At 39.6% G+C, this 13396-nt stretch overlaps 4 protein-coding genes across 4 annotated transcripts; 1 reads left to right on the forward strand and 3 right to left on the reverse strand.

Moving 5' to 3' along the window:
• Positions 1-63: 63 nt before the first annotated feature.
• Positions 64-3318, reverse strand: LOC105969088 (transcriptional regulator family protein). Its single transcript, XM_012993824.2, has 8 exons — positions 2804-3318; positions 2647-2707; positions 2079-2329; positions 1676-1880; positions 770-901; positions 571-671; positions 367-479; positions 64-254 (listed from the first exon to the last, which is right to left on the reverse strand). The coding sequence occupies exons 1-8, from the start codon at positions 3113-3115 to the stop codon at positions 188-190; spliced, it is 1242 nt and encodes a 413-aa protein (XP_012849278.2). The 5' UTR covers positions 3116-3318; the 3' UTR covers positions 64-187.
• Positions 3319-4328: 1010 nt separating this feature from the next.
• MEE62 (Leucine-rich repeat protein kinase family protein) lies at positions 4329-7441 on the reverse strand. Its single transcript, XM_012993640.2, has 2 exons — positions 5735-7441; positions 4329-5157 (listed from the first exon to the last, which is right to left on the reverse strand). The coding sequence occupies exons 1-2, from the start codon at positions 7188-7190 to the stop codon at positions 4526-4528; spliced, it is 2088 nt and encodes a 695-aa protein (XP_012849094.2). The 5' UTR covers positions 7191-7441; the 3' UTR covers positions 4329-4525.
• A 2050-nt stretch (positions 7442-9491) lies between these two features.
• LOC105968526 (protein DOG1-like 3) lies at positions 9492-13073 on the reverse strand. Its single transcript, XM_088827548.1, has one exon. The coding sequence runs from the start codon at positions 13071-13073 to the stop codon at positions 12258-12260; it is 816 nt and encodes a 271-aa protein (XP_088683674.1). The 3' UTR covers positions 9492-12257.
• Positions 9527-11124, forward strand: LOC105968901 (CBL-interacting serine/threonine-protein kinase 12). The gene has a single exon (XM_012993595.2). The coding sequence runs from the start codon at positions 9527-9529 to the stop codon at positions 10946-10948; it is 1422 nt and encodes a 473-aa protein (XP_012849049.2). The 3' UTR covers positions 10949-11124.
• Positions 13074-13396: the final 323 nt, after the last annotated feature.

Here is a 13396-nt window from a genome sequence, read left to right on the forward strand (position 1 = left end):
ACCGAACATCCTCCATAAAAAAAATATATATCAAGCATTTAACGATTTGGATCAAACACCAGCTTATAATTTAAAGCCTAAAGGACCTCTCATCCATAAATAAATTTTGGAAAAATGTTTCGTTCATGCTTATGTATACAATGCATTTCCTAAACACAGGAAATATTTATCATGCAAAAAGACAAGTCTATGATCTTCTCTCCAACTTCTTATCACTCGATCGCTTATCTTCTGCCTCCTTTCTCCTTTGCTGCCTGTAATGATAATGATTTGACTTCCTTAAATATCCAACAACCGAAGATAACATACATCAATAATACCAGCTTTAGAAGCAGAATAAATTCCTAATGAGAGAAAAAAACTTACGCAAAAGCAGAGTATCCACTACCAGCTTTGGCAGCAGAGACAAGTGCCGCATGAGCACTAAGAGCAGACATATTTTCCTGCCCTCCAGTGGAACTCCTTTGATCAACATCCACCTTAAACAAAAAAACAAAAAAAATTAGACGCACTCATCTCAAACTCGTACTTTTCTTTCCAGAACTGCAAATCATATTAAAGTAAACCAACCTTATCCCACTTTGACTTTTTGTTCTGTCTACCATCCCGAGCTGTGACTTCCGAAGTTGCTGGTGTTACATTTAACAGCCCACCAGAAACAGCAGCCAATCCTAGACAACAAAGAGACACTGGTTCAAGGACGAGAATAAAATTGGCAAATTTTAACCTGACAACAAAACGAGATGCTGATGAGTAGTTATTCAAGTACCTGGAGTTGGCATACTTATTTTTGGTGTAGGAAGAACATTTCCTGGCTGTATTCCTCCAGAAGCAAAATCTAACTTCGGAGTTTTCTTCCTCTCTTGCTCCCTCCTTTCCGTTTCCCGCCTCATGTCAGCTTCTAATTACATAAACGAAAGTTTAAAATTAAAGATTATATGTTTGTCTAAATGAAAATATGCAGCTACTGCATGGGAAAGACAAAAAAAAAAGGGCAGCAATCACAAGAATTTTGATAGATTCAACAACAAAGTAATAGGCCATGGTTCAAATTCACCATTACATAATTCATATGATTTTTTTTTAAACTACGAAAATCCACAACACAATAGGTGGATGGTTGTCTTCTTTCATTAATGGAAAACGGATTCTTTGAGGTGGGTGGAGGGGATGCTATGTCAATGGATCAAAAACTTGTACAACCATTGTCTTTCTTTTTAAATGGACAAAAGAATTCAGCAACTTGTTTTTTTAAGCAAAATAAAGCGCCACAGTTTATACGAGCAAAATAGTACGCTAAGCTATCCGCCCATCACATATACCCATTTATGATCACATTGACTCATAATTCAGCATGATCCCATTGATGCATCTAGCACCCAAATATGTGAAGCAAGACAGAGATGCTCAGATAGTGTTTGCTGTTTGCTAAACTTAATGATTAAGTTTCATATCCAATTTTCTAGAGCTTATAACTCGTTTTCCTAGCAAATGTCTCAGAACGGTTATATCTATTCCATATTTTGACAGAATATTAACTTAACAAAGCATCCCTACATCATATGAAAAGACAACAACATCGTAAAATTTGCAAGTTCATTAACAACGCTAACAGACAAATTAGCCACTCCAACACATTTAAACAAAATCGAAGGGCACTACAAATGGGTCATACCTATTTCATCACAGAAGTCGCTTTTGTCATATCCATGAGGGTCAAAAACATCTTTATGGAAGCAAGATCCTATTTGATCAATATCTTGGTACGTCACGGCATGCAGCAAGAAGTCAGGGTTACGGTATTCCTTCCTATTCCGAACTTCTGCATTGAAGCTTCTTCCAGTGGTCTTCTTCAACGCAAGAAACTTTATAATCTTCTCCTGCAGCAACAAAGCACAACACAAAACGAAATGGATATGAGGGAAAAGCTGAACCATAAAGGTAAGAAAAGAAAAGAGAACTTGTGTGCTTCTTCAACAAATAGATCAAGTTTACGGAGAAAAACGAGTCATATAAATTAACACTTCTTCTTCAGCTGAAACCTAAATATAATAGATTAATAGGGAGTGGGCATTTACTTGCAATTCTTCGGAGCATTTAGCCTTGGGACGTGGGGAAAGAAACTTCTCCAATTGATCAACATCTTTTTGTTCTTCAACAGGAATCATTTCAGCATCTTCAGTCTCTAAAGATTCGGATTCATTTCGTGCGTAATTCATGGCATCTAATTCAGATTGGTCAATTTGCTCCAATGATTGAGGGGGCGTTGCTTGAGTTCTGGGTGTTGGGAACCGCACTATTCCAGGTGAATTATTTTCTCGAAAGTCACCTAGAGCACAGACAATAAGTACAGATACTATAAGTACACCCAACGAACAAAGATGGATTCTATAACATAAACGGTAATATCAATGAACAACTAGAACAACCGACAGCTATAAACCTGTAATCCAATAAAAGTCCGTTTTCGGATTTCAAATATTCAAGATCATCAGAAGTTTTCAAAATTATTAATTCTCTTGCCTCATCCGAACAATTTAATTCACTAGAATCTAATTTCTTAAGAATCATAGCTCCCATTTTCTACTTTACCAGTACTCCAAGAGTTAAATTTTCTCAAACAAATTGTGCTGGGAAATCACATACCTTCACTAGTTCGAAGCAGCTCACCATACATTACTCGACCAGTCGCCGGTATTTCACCATCCTACAATTACCAATGAATAAATCAAAAAAATGTAAACATGTAAAAAGTAGAAAGTAAATCTCATAAGTTTAAGTGTGTCGAAACAACATCACAAACCTCGTGTTCCGGAGATATTGCACCCTCTTCATGCCCATAATCCACAATAGTCAGACGATTCTTCTGAATCTGAACAACATTTGTATCTAAACCAACAGTTTGTTGCAGCTGCTGCTGCTGTTGAGGCGAAAAAAGCGCAAGCTGTGGAGTTGCAGATGCCGAAGAAGTACCATGGTTCAAACTCTTACCCAGACTAGAATCTTGTTCACGAGGATTCTCCACCTCGTCATCGATATCTTCCATTTCATCGTCTTCACCGCCATACATAGATAGCAGCGCTATACCCTCCGACGCTCTCTTCCCCGATGCCATTCCCCCAAACTGACACCCTAATTTAGGGTTTTTTTTCCTGATAATTTTCTTACTGAATCTGAATCGTAAACGCCTTTCTTCGCGTCGAGAGTGTCGATGATTTAGAAACACGATGACAATTTGCAGAGTTTTAGGGCTTCGATTTTGAATCGGGAAACCTCAGGGGTTTTCGTTCGAAATAAAATTTGAAGAACTCCAGCGTTAACCGGAGTACTTAATAACCAAAGTCGCCTTTTATTTTCTTCGTACGAGAAACGCGACTCTGAAAATCGCTATTTTGATTTTTGCGCCATCCCAAATCCAATAAAACGTTTGGGCTCAACGCGCCAGCACAAGCCCAGGTTCAAGGAAGAAGCCCAAATCGGTAATTCCTTCAAATCCATTACTTGACTTAGTTCATGTAATCTTTATTCAAGTCGGCCCACAAAGTTTCTTGGGTCAAAATTAGTCCAAATCAAATCTAAACATAGATTAGTACGAAATTTGTAAAATATTAACTAGAAGTAGAAAAACTATACTTGGCTAGTAAAAAGTAGTGTGCTTGCGCCAACAAAATTGACTATTATCTTATTAACAACCATATATATATATATATATATATATATATATATATATATATATATATATATATATATATATATATATATATATATATATAATGAAAATGACATTTGCTACCCGCAAGTGATGGCCTAGTGGTTGGAGTTTGGAGCAATTGAGTCTGTGTTAATTGACTCAAGTTCATATTCTCTTGCCAATGTGCCAGCCTAACGGTCAATAGGAGGATATCGTTCACATGTAATTAGTCTAATATGATTTACAAGTTTCGTATAATTTGCATCTTATTATATATGAGAGTGTAGCTGGTTTTCTCACTGCACCATGATTGTAGGTTCTTAATTATTTTAAAAAATGGCATTTGGTGGAATCAAACAAGTAAAAGAGCACACATCCCACTTCATGATGAATGGTCCCTTCTCTTCAATGAAAAAAACAAAAAACAAGAATGAAAAATGGCAATATTCTTAAATATTCTTTGTCTACCATAAACTCTTTGCTAAAGATTGTCCTTATGCACTTTAATGCAATGGAATATCGCTTTTATCCACCTTTGGCTTATTACAGCGAATATTATAAAAATCAAAGAGGATTAAAGCTTTATATATATAAATATAAAAAAGAAAGAGAAAATAAATAAAAGAGCAAACAAACAAAGCAAAAGAAATTCATTAAAGACAGAAGAAAAAATCACATGCAAAGACGTAAATGATGGGTTAATAGACAAGTGTTGGATAAGTGGGGAATTCTTTTTTTTCCTTGTCTTATACACACATGACACACCTTTAATAAATTTTGGTAACATTTGAAAAAAGAAAGAAAAGATAAAATTAAAATTAATAACTCCACTAACTATATAAAATTGTGACTCGGATGTATGTCTTTTAACAAACCCAGGACTTGCTGCATTGTGGGCCTCTTCCCCGGCATCTCCGCCGTGCACAAGTACCCAACTCGGAGGCACTCCACCATCTCACTCACCGAGTCGCCGCCGCCGCCGCTACTCAGCCTCGAGTCGAGCGCGTTCTCCGCTTGCCCATCCTTCACCAATCTCCTAGCCCAGTCAACGGTCTCGCTGGAACCGGATTGACCAGTCAGCAACTCCACCAACACGACACCAAAGTTGTACACGTCATCCTCGGTGGACCCACCAACTCGGTCCTCCCGACTCAGCGCGAAATCAGTGACCCGCGGCTCGAAGTCGTCCGCCAATAAGATATTGGACGCCACTAAGTGCCCGTGCACCACAGGCTTCGACCGTGCGTGGTGGAGGTAGGCCATCCCACGCGCCACCCCGACGGCGATGCGGTGGCGCGTGTGCCACTCCATCTTCTCCGGCGAGGCGACGTGGGCCCCGTTGTTTCGGATCTCCCACGTGTCGGTGCTCCAGTCCTCCACGTTCGGCGCCCCCGTCGGGAGTTCATGCAGCCACCGGTGGAGGTCGCCGTTGGCCATAAACTCGTACAAAACCAACTTTTCCTTACCTACACGTAAACAACAGACAATTACAATCAATCAATCAACTGTAATAAATTCCCTCATTTAATTCTGATGTTTCAATTCATTCAATGCAGAGTCCCCGCTTGTCAAAGGTTATTTATTACTCCGTCCCAAAAAATATCTACCAATTATCAATATTTATAATCAGAAATTACTGTCAATTATATTAAAAAAAAAAACCAAGAAATTAATTAATTAATTGCCGTATAAAATAAAACAGGGCCGCATTTTAATTTCTGAAGCATGCATCAAATCACATTTAAAACTTCTACAGACAATACATACGTCAAAAGATTGACTTTTTAATTTCCACGATGACACGAGAATCGACGCATTTTCTTACAGCAGGTTTAAAAATTGAATCTCGCACCTATATATTTATTTATATTTACTACTAGTAATCATATCAACTGTAAAAAGATGTCTGTGTATGTGTATATATGTATTGGCATTTACTCAGAATCCACTTCTCACGTGAATCATCATTAAATATTTGGTAGATCAAGTAATAATAAAAAAACGCGAAATAAGACAGAAGAAAAAAAAAATCTGTGTACGTACCTGCAATACAGTATCCAGAAACAGGCAGCAAATTTGGGTGTTTGAGCCCTGAAAAGTCTTCGAACATGGCCACAGCTTCATCATGGCTCAGCCTCCTCGCATTCTCCAGGACCTTGATCGCCACGTGGATATCTCCAGGCAGCACGGCTCTGTAGAGGGGCCCACACCTCCCCTCCGCTAACAGTGATTCCTTGCCGAAGTGTGACGTGGCGGCTATCAGGTCCTTGAACGTGAAGTTCATCAATGGCTTCTCGAACATCACCACCGGAGCTGAAGTGGGCTCTTTGATGTCGGCCACCCACGACGAACCGGACTCGGTCTCGAACGAAAACGGGCCGGATTTCTCGACCCGGAACGGGATTTGCCCGATTGGCTTCGAGATTGACCATTTGTTCTTTCTCGCCGCTTTTCTCTTCTTACACGTGCAGAATATCAAGACACCGATCATCGCCAGTACTAGAAAAGACGACGCTAAAGATGTGGACAAGATTAGATTTTTTCTGAATTTTGATGATTTGGGTTTGTTTTTCACGATGGGTTTAAGGTTTATTTCCGTGTTTTTTGGCGGCGGTCCGTGGGGTGGAGAAGGACTAGGTGTACGAGGTTTGATGTGTAGGTCAGGTGTGGTGGTTGTGTTGTTCAAATTGATTAAATTTCCGGCATGAATAAACGCAGATTCACCAAATTTTTGAACTTTTTTTGTGTCCAAAAACCCAGAGAAGTTATTGAACGAGATGTTCAAGAACTTGAGATTAACCAACGGTGGGAAATCAGCAGGAAAATTACCAGTGAAATGATTGTTCGAAATATCCAAGTATTTCAAGAATTGAATACCGGAAATCGGCTTTAAATTCCCGGAAACATTGCAGCCGGAAATATCGAGAGATTCAAGACTGTTAGTTAAGTTGGTGAACCAATAGGGAAAGATGGTTTGGAAATCGTTGTGTGAGAGATTAAGATAGTTGAGATTAGGAAAGCTTGAAAAATACGTGAAGTTCTTGAACCTATTATATGAAAGATTGATCTTCCGAACCGGCGACTGCTTCAGCAACAAACCCGGTTTAGGAGGGCCGACGGCGCCGCCGAGCCGGTTCTTGGAGAGGTTGATTTCGGCGAGGCTGGGGAGGAACCATATGAGCGGAGAAACGGGGCCGGTGAGGGAGTTGTTGGAGAGATCTAGTGTACGAAGCTCCGTGATGTTTCTGAGGAATTTCCATGAGATTGTTCCGGTTAGGTTTCTTGATGAGAGGTTTATTACAGAGATTGGTGGGTTTGAACAGTTGTTTGTTGTTAGAGAGTGGTGGTGGTTGTCGGAAAACCAGGAAATGTTGAAACCGGTGACGGAGGCGAATGCTTTTGCTAGAAAAACTCGGTCTGTACTGTTGCATGGTGACGAAGATGAGTCTGCTGCAAAAACCAGTGTGAGGAGAAGCATGAATTTCAAGAGGGTTTTCATGGTGGGATATATGCTTCTTTTTTTTTTCTTCTTCAAAATCTGCTGATATCACTGGTCTTGAATTCTCATGGTGATTTGAGTGAGTGTGTGTGTGTGTGAGAGAGAGAGAGAGAAGAGAGAGAGAAAGGTAGAGAGAGAAAGATATAGGATGGATAGGTATATGTAAGCGCGCTAGTGGCGCACTATGTAAATAAGTTGATGTTCTGCTATTCGTCAACTAATGCATACACATACACTACACGAATTATATTGAGGAAGAAAAACACAACCACTTGAAAAAAATATTATAATATATAAATTTATTATTATGGCTAATGCATGTTATTTTAATTAAAAATTTTGATTTTACGTATGAAGTGAAAATAATTGAATGTTAGAAAGTGGATTTGGACGCTAGCAGGCGACTTACTCCATAAATTGGATCTGGATTTGTTCATCCCATCCTCCATCAAACGTGATTTTCGGCTTAATTCTTCCTTTTTTTTTTTTTTTTTTTTTCGTTTTGAATAAAATATGAAATAGGATTTAGAAAAATAAATTTGGTGGGATGGGTCATACCTTTTTACCTAACCCCCATGCAATCCAACCCCAAAATTCCAAGAAGAATAATTGATCAAGAAACAATCTCTGACCCGTAAATAAGTAGGCCCAATTATGAATCTTTCGTATTTTAATAGTTAATACATAATTCAAAATTTAAAATAATATGGCCCATGGGCTGGAAACACAACTATATTTCTCCATAAAATTAGGGCTTTTAATTCTTAATGGGCCTCTCTTGGACAAACCCAAACCCAAATCCAAATCCAAATCCAAATCCAAATCCGAATCCAAAATTCGGTAGCACGTTTTTTGTTTTGTAAGGTAAAAACGTATAATATTGAATATTCAGCAGCCTATGTACGTAAATGACACTTTCTAAATGATACGACTGCACGTTTACTTGGCAAAAAGCTGCTTTCAAGGCTAATGACGTGTCTATTCATCAGCACCGTCCATTATGACCGTTGACCAACCAGATGATACGTCTCTTTTGTTTTAAATTTTTAAATTTCAAAAAGTACTATTTAATATTTGTTAGTAACACAAAATAAAATCTAGTTAATATTTACAATTATCTCCACCAAATTTCCAGATCTTGACTCCAAATTATATCGGAAATGACATTCGATTATCATGGCTTTGCAATTGATAGGTTAACTATAATTATAAGATGTGTGTATAAGTATTATTGGTGGAGTACTCATAACTTATATTTCACTCCATGTTATATGTTGTGGTTACATCGTTGATTAGTCGGTCAACCCAATAGTGTTGAAGTTCGCCGGTTTCCAAATTCGATAATCTTCAAGTTCAGATGGGATGTGAGGGTCTTTGCCACGTATTCAAAGTGACCGAATGTATGGATTTGTTGGAGATCTTGCAAAACAAACAGAGACACACCAACGTTGAATTCAAATATCAGAAATGATATTTTGCAAATGGTCAAATATCACAAAAAACACACATATCTTCCCAACTAATTCATACCTCGTAGCAGCTTAAATGGGTTATTAATTATCCTAATTAGGCCTTTACTCTTCAATTGGACCTAAAGCCCACTCAACTCAACTATGTAATGTAAGCAACATGCATATGTATTATGTAATGAATACAAAAGTTTTACAATTATTAGAAAAGAATAAAAAATAGGCAAATAAATTAGTTAATACTTAATATCAATCAACCTAAGTACTCCACCTAACAAACCACTCAGATTAATATGAGCCACAAAATACACGTCAGCAAAATGATGATTCATTATGATTTTTTCTCCTTTTGTAGTTTTTTTTTTTTTTGATAGAAAATAAAAAAAACACACCACCTACATATATCCAAAATTTAATCATCCAAAACAATTTTTTTGTAAAAAAAAAAAAAGTCATATTTTAATAAGCAAGATAATAATTGGGTTACTGCTGATATCCACCCGTGGTCGCGTCGCACCCAACCACTTCTACCTTGTGTTACAATCAAAGAAGGCCCGCGTTAATGTTGACCACTCAAACGTCCAGCTGTGCACTCTAAGGCGGCATCAAAACTTAAATTATTTATTTTTTATATTTTATTATTTTTAAATAAAATCAAAATTACGATCCACCGTCAAAACGCCGTTAAATAAATTTCAGACTCTTTTATAGGCCTCCCAATGAATTGCGAATGAAATGAAAGGGCAAAACAACACACACGCGGAAAAACACCGCTCGAACCCGATGGTAGAGCCACCCTTTCCACCGCCGCATCACCACCACCTGTGTTAAGAGGGGATTCATATCGAAATTTCCATACCGGAATACATGGCCGGAGCCACCGGAACCGCCTCTACATCAACCTCTGCATCGCATATTCCGACGCAGAAGGAGATGAAGGGGCTGTTATTAGGGCGATACGAAATTGGGAAGCTCCTAGGGCACGGGACATTCGCCAAGGTTTATCACGCCAGGAACGTGAAAACCGGAGACAGCGTCGCGATTAAGGTAATCGACAAGGAGAAGATCCTGAAGGTGGGGCTAATCGCCCACATCAAGCGCGAGATCTCGATTTTGAGGAGAGTCCGCCACCCCAACATCGTGCAATTGTTCGAGGTTATGGCGACCAAGACTAAAATCTTCTTCGTCATGGAATACGTCAGGGGCGGCGAGCTGTTCAACAAGGTCGCCAAGGGCAGGCTCAAGGAGGAAGTCGCCAGAAAGTATTTCCAGCAGCTGATTTCCGCCGTGTCGTTCTGCCACGCGCGCGGCGTCTACCACCGCGATTTGAAGCCGGAGAACATATTGCTCGACGAGGATGGGAATCTTAAAGTTTCCGATTTCGGCCTCAGTGCTATATCCGAGCAGATTAAGCAAGACGGCCTTTTCCACACCTTTTGCGGTACGCCTGCCTACGTGGCACCGGAGGTGTTGGCTAGGAAGGGATACGATGCGGCTAAGGTCGATATCTGGAGTTGTGGTGTGATACTGTTTGTTTTAATGGCAGGGTACTTGCCGTTTCACGATCAAAATGTCATGGCTATGTATAAGAAGATCTACAAAGGTGAATTCAGGTGCCCGAGGTGGTTTTCGCCTGAATTGAGCCGGTTATTGACGCGTTTGCTCGGCACGAATCCCGAAACGAGGATGACAATTCCGGAAATCATGGATAATAAATGGTTCAAGAAGGGATTCAAGCATGTGAAATTCTACATCGAAGACGACAAACTGTGTAACGTTAACGACGATGTGAATTACGACATCGGTTCTTTATCCGACCAGTCTTTGTCTGAATCCGATTCCGAATTGGAGACGAGAAGGAAGATCACTAGTCTTCCTAGGCCTGCTAGCTTGAACGCGTTCGATATTATCTCGTTTTCACGTGGTTTTGATTTGTCGGGGTTGTTCGAGGAAGGAACAGATGGAGGGGCAAGATTCGTTTCAGGGGAACCAGTGTCGAATATAATTTCGAAGCTGGAAGAAATTGCCAAAGTTGTGAGTTTTACAGTGAGGAAAAAGGATTGCAGAGTGAGTCTTGAGGGCTCGAGAAATGGTGTGAAGGGGCCGTTGACTATTGCAGCTGAGATATTTGAATTGACACCGTCTTTGAGAGTGGTTGAGGTGAAGAAGAAAGGAGGTGATAGAATAGAATACGAGGAATTTCGTGACCGTGAATTGAAGCCTGCAATGCAAAGCCTTATGATGGGAAACGTTGCCGATTCTTCGTATTTGCCTTCGGACACCGAATAAAGAGATGAAAAAAAGGGGAAAAGAGTACGCCCGTAATTTCCTACTTAGTTAACACTCGGTGGTTTCTTGATGATAATCGTTATGTTTTTCTTTTTCGTTTTTTTTTCTCTGTTTTTCTACCTCGTGTTCTGCTAGTTAGATGAATGTTAAATGAAAAATTATTCTTTTTTGTTAAATTACTCTTTGCTTTGAAGTTGATCCTATAAAATCTCGTGTTGCCTCCTTGATGGCCGTTTGCTCCCGAGGGTTTATAACTCGATAAGTTTTACCCTATTCATAATTACTTGGTCCGAGGCTCCATTACCAGACGAGTAATCTGATTTTCGATTTCCTACCCTTTGTTGTCCTTTTATTGCATACTGAATAAGAGCCATTTTTCGTTGTTAATCTATATAATGCCATTAAAGTTCTAGGCGATACGTGGTCCTTTATGCATTTACCTAGTTGTGTCTTAATTAGGACAACAACAAACCTAATATTGGTTATACCAAACTTAAAAGTAAATAGTTCGCTATGAGCTTATTTTAGTCACTAGGAACGAACTTTCGCACTCCTCTTCAAAACCGCCCTTTGTTTTTTATTTATTATAAGGTGGATGAAGTCCTCTTCGATAATCCGGAGTTAGTTTTTGCAGTTGTATTATGTACATGTAGAGTTGGTTTTGCTGCTGCTGTATTATGATCTGATTAAACGACTATTTGGTTATCTTTATTCAATCGAGCGACAGCGAAAGTGCTATTAATAGCCTTAACTAATTGGAAGAGCTTGTTTTTGCATTTATATGTTGGTCCCGTAAGATTTGATGAAGAAAGCGAGTTAACCGGTTCTTAACTGTGCAACCGTTTGGAAATATTTATGCAACTTTTTCGATGTCTATCCTCTTATGGCAAATCCCTTGTTGTGTATTCATGTGCCTTCTTCATCTGGTAATAACATTCTGCATGTTAGTTTCAGTTCCTTGCAATCTTGCTGTCAGATTTTAGTTAGGTTTTAGGTGATTTCTTTTGGATAATGTCATGTTTGTTATAAGATGTGAGATGTCTGTATTTCTTGGGCAATACATTGACAGTTTAACAAGTGGAGGACCACAAGAGAAATATGTACCACTACTTTTAGGATTTGTGACATCTAACTTTTAAGATTTTATTATTTTATTTCAATTCTTGGGCAATAATATTAGTTGGAGAATAACTCAAATTTCAATTTATTAAGAGGTAATGCCAATTAAAAACATGAAAACCAGTACACACATAAAAAAGACTACTCAGAAACATAAATAAAATTACTGATACATATAAGTTGGAACTAGCTAATTTCTCCCATGTTCAGAATCTTTCTTCCTCCCCCACTTCTGCATGCAGAGCTGAAGCTTCTTCCCCGCCGCCAGATAACTCACCGCCTGAGACGGCGTAAGTATCCTTATCACCTCCACCAACGTGTCCATCCTCAACTGATCAGCCGCCTCCAAAGTCGCCGCCATCGCACCGCCGTGCTCCGTCAGCGCCTCCTCCACCGTGCCGCTAGACCCGCAGCTGTCGCCGTCGGATCCCACAGCAATCACCGCCAGCGGATCGTCCAAAACATCCTCCTGCAAGCCGGCCATCCTCGTCGAAATCCGCCTCTCTTCTGCGATCGTCTTTTTCTGCAACTCGTCCACCATTGATATCTGAGCACCTGAGAGCTCCCCCAAATTCACCGTATTTGAGTCGTTGAGAAACTCGGTGAGGTTTGACTCGGTCAGCATTCCACAGAGAGCGTAGATTAGTCGGATATAAGAAGAGGGCCTGCACCCTCCGATCCATAACACTGATCTTTCGAGCGTGGTGCACCATGTGGGCGCCATGTAGGGGGAAACATCCTCCTTGGCCATGACCCTTCGCATACTTACGTAATTCTTGAAATTGGTCAAGATTTGGTCAATCAGTTGGGTGAGTTCGAAATCCGAGGTGGACCCGTTTGCATTGAGAGTGATGGCTCGGTTGAGTTCGGAGAGCTCGTGTTCTTGAAGGGCCATCCACTGCTGGTAGAAACATGTTTCTTTCGCTTCATCACTCGTTGCCATCGTTATATTTTTTTTTGGATAAATATGTGACGAGGGCTTAAATGTGTCAATGGTTATTATCATCTACAAGTATATAAATACGGAGGATGCGTTATTCGACCGACTTCTATCCTCTGCATTCTGTTACTAAGTATTTGTCAGTATCTGAGTAGAAGACAACATCTTCAATCTTCAGCCTTTTTGGTGGAGATAACATCAAATTAGTGTCCTATTTTCGTAATATCGAAAGCTAATAGTATAGTGTGAAACTCTTAGTAAAGATAAATGTTGCAAAGATGAACTTGTTTTTGTATTTGATCCCGTGAGTGGTGACAGAGGGTCCATTTCCCCAGTTCTTCATTTCCCATGGTTTTGTTGACGGTGAAGGCTTTCTGTTCGATGTTGCC

This window comes from Erythranthe guttata, chromosome 13 (genome assembly GCF_056151865.1).
Source record: "Erythranthe guttata isolate IM_541 chromosome 13, IM_541, whole genome shotgun sequence".
NCBI classification, from domain to species: domain Eukaryota; kingdom Viridiplantae; phylum Streptophyta; class Magnoliopsida; order Lamiales; family Phrymaceae; genus Erythranthe; species Erythranthe guttata.

Bases quoted from the DNA above. Each gene is read 5' to 3' on its own strand.
- LOC105969088 (XM_012993824.2), bottom strand. From the start codon at position 3,115: ATGGCATCGGGGAAGAGAGCGTCGGAGGGTATAGCGCTGCTATCTATG. The intron at 2,330-2,646 runs GTATGTGATTTC...TCTGTGCTCTAG, and splicing joins GCTGCTTCGAACTAGTGAAG to GTGACTTTCGAGAAAATAAT. The intron at 480-570 runs GTTGGTTTACTT...TTTTTGTTTAAG, and splicing joins AAAAGTCAAAGTGGGATAAG to GTGGATGTTGATCAAAGGAG.
- MEE62 (XM_012993640.2), bottom strand. From the start codon at position 7,190: ATGAAAACCCTCTTGAAATTCATGCTTCTCCTCACACTGGTTTTTGCA. The intron at 5,158-5,734 runs GTACGTACACAG...GTTTACGTGTAG, and splicing joins TTCTGGATACTGTATTGCAG to GTAAGGAAAAGTTGGTTTTG.
- LOC105968901 (XM_012993595.2), top strand. From the start codon at position 9,527: ATGGCCGGAGCCACCGGAACCGCCTCTACATCAACCTCTGCATCGCAT.
- LOC105968526 (XM_088827548.1), bottom strand. From the start codon at position 13,073: ATGATAATAACCATTGACACATTTAAGCCCTCGTCACATATTTATCCA.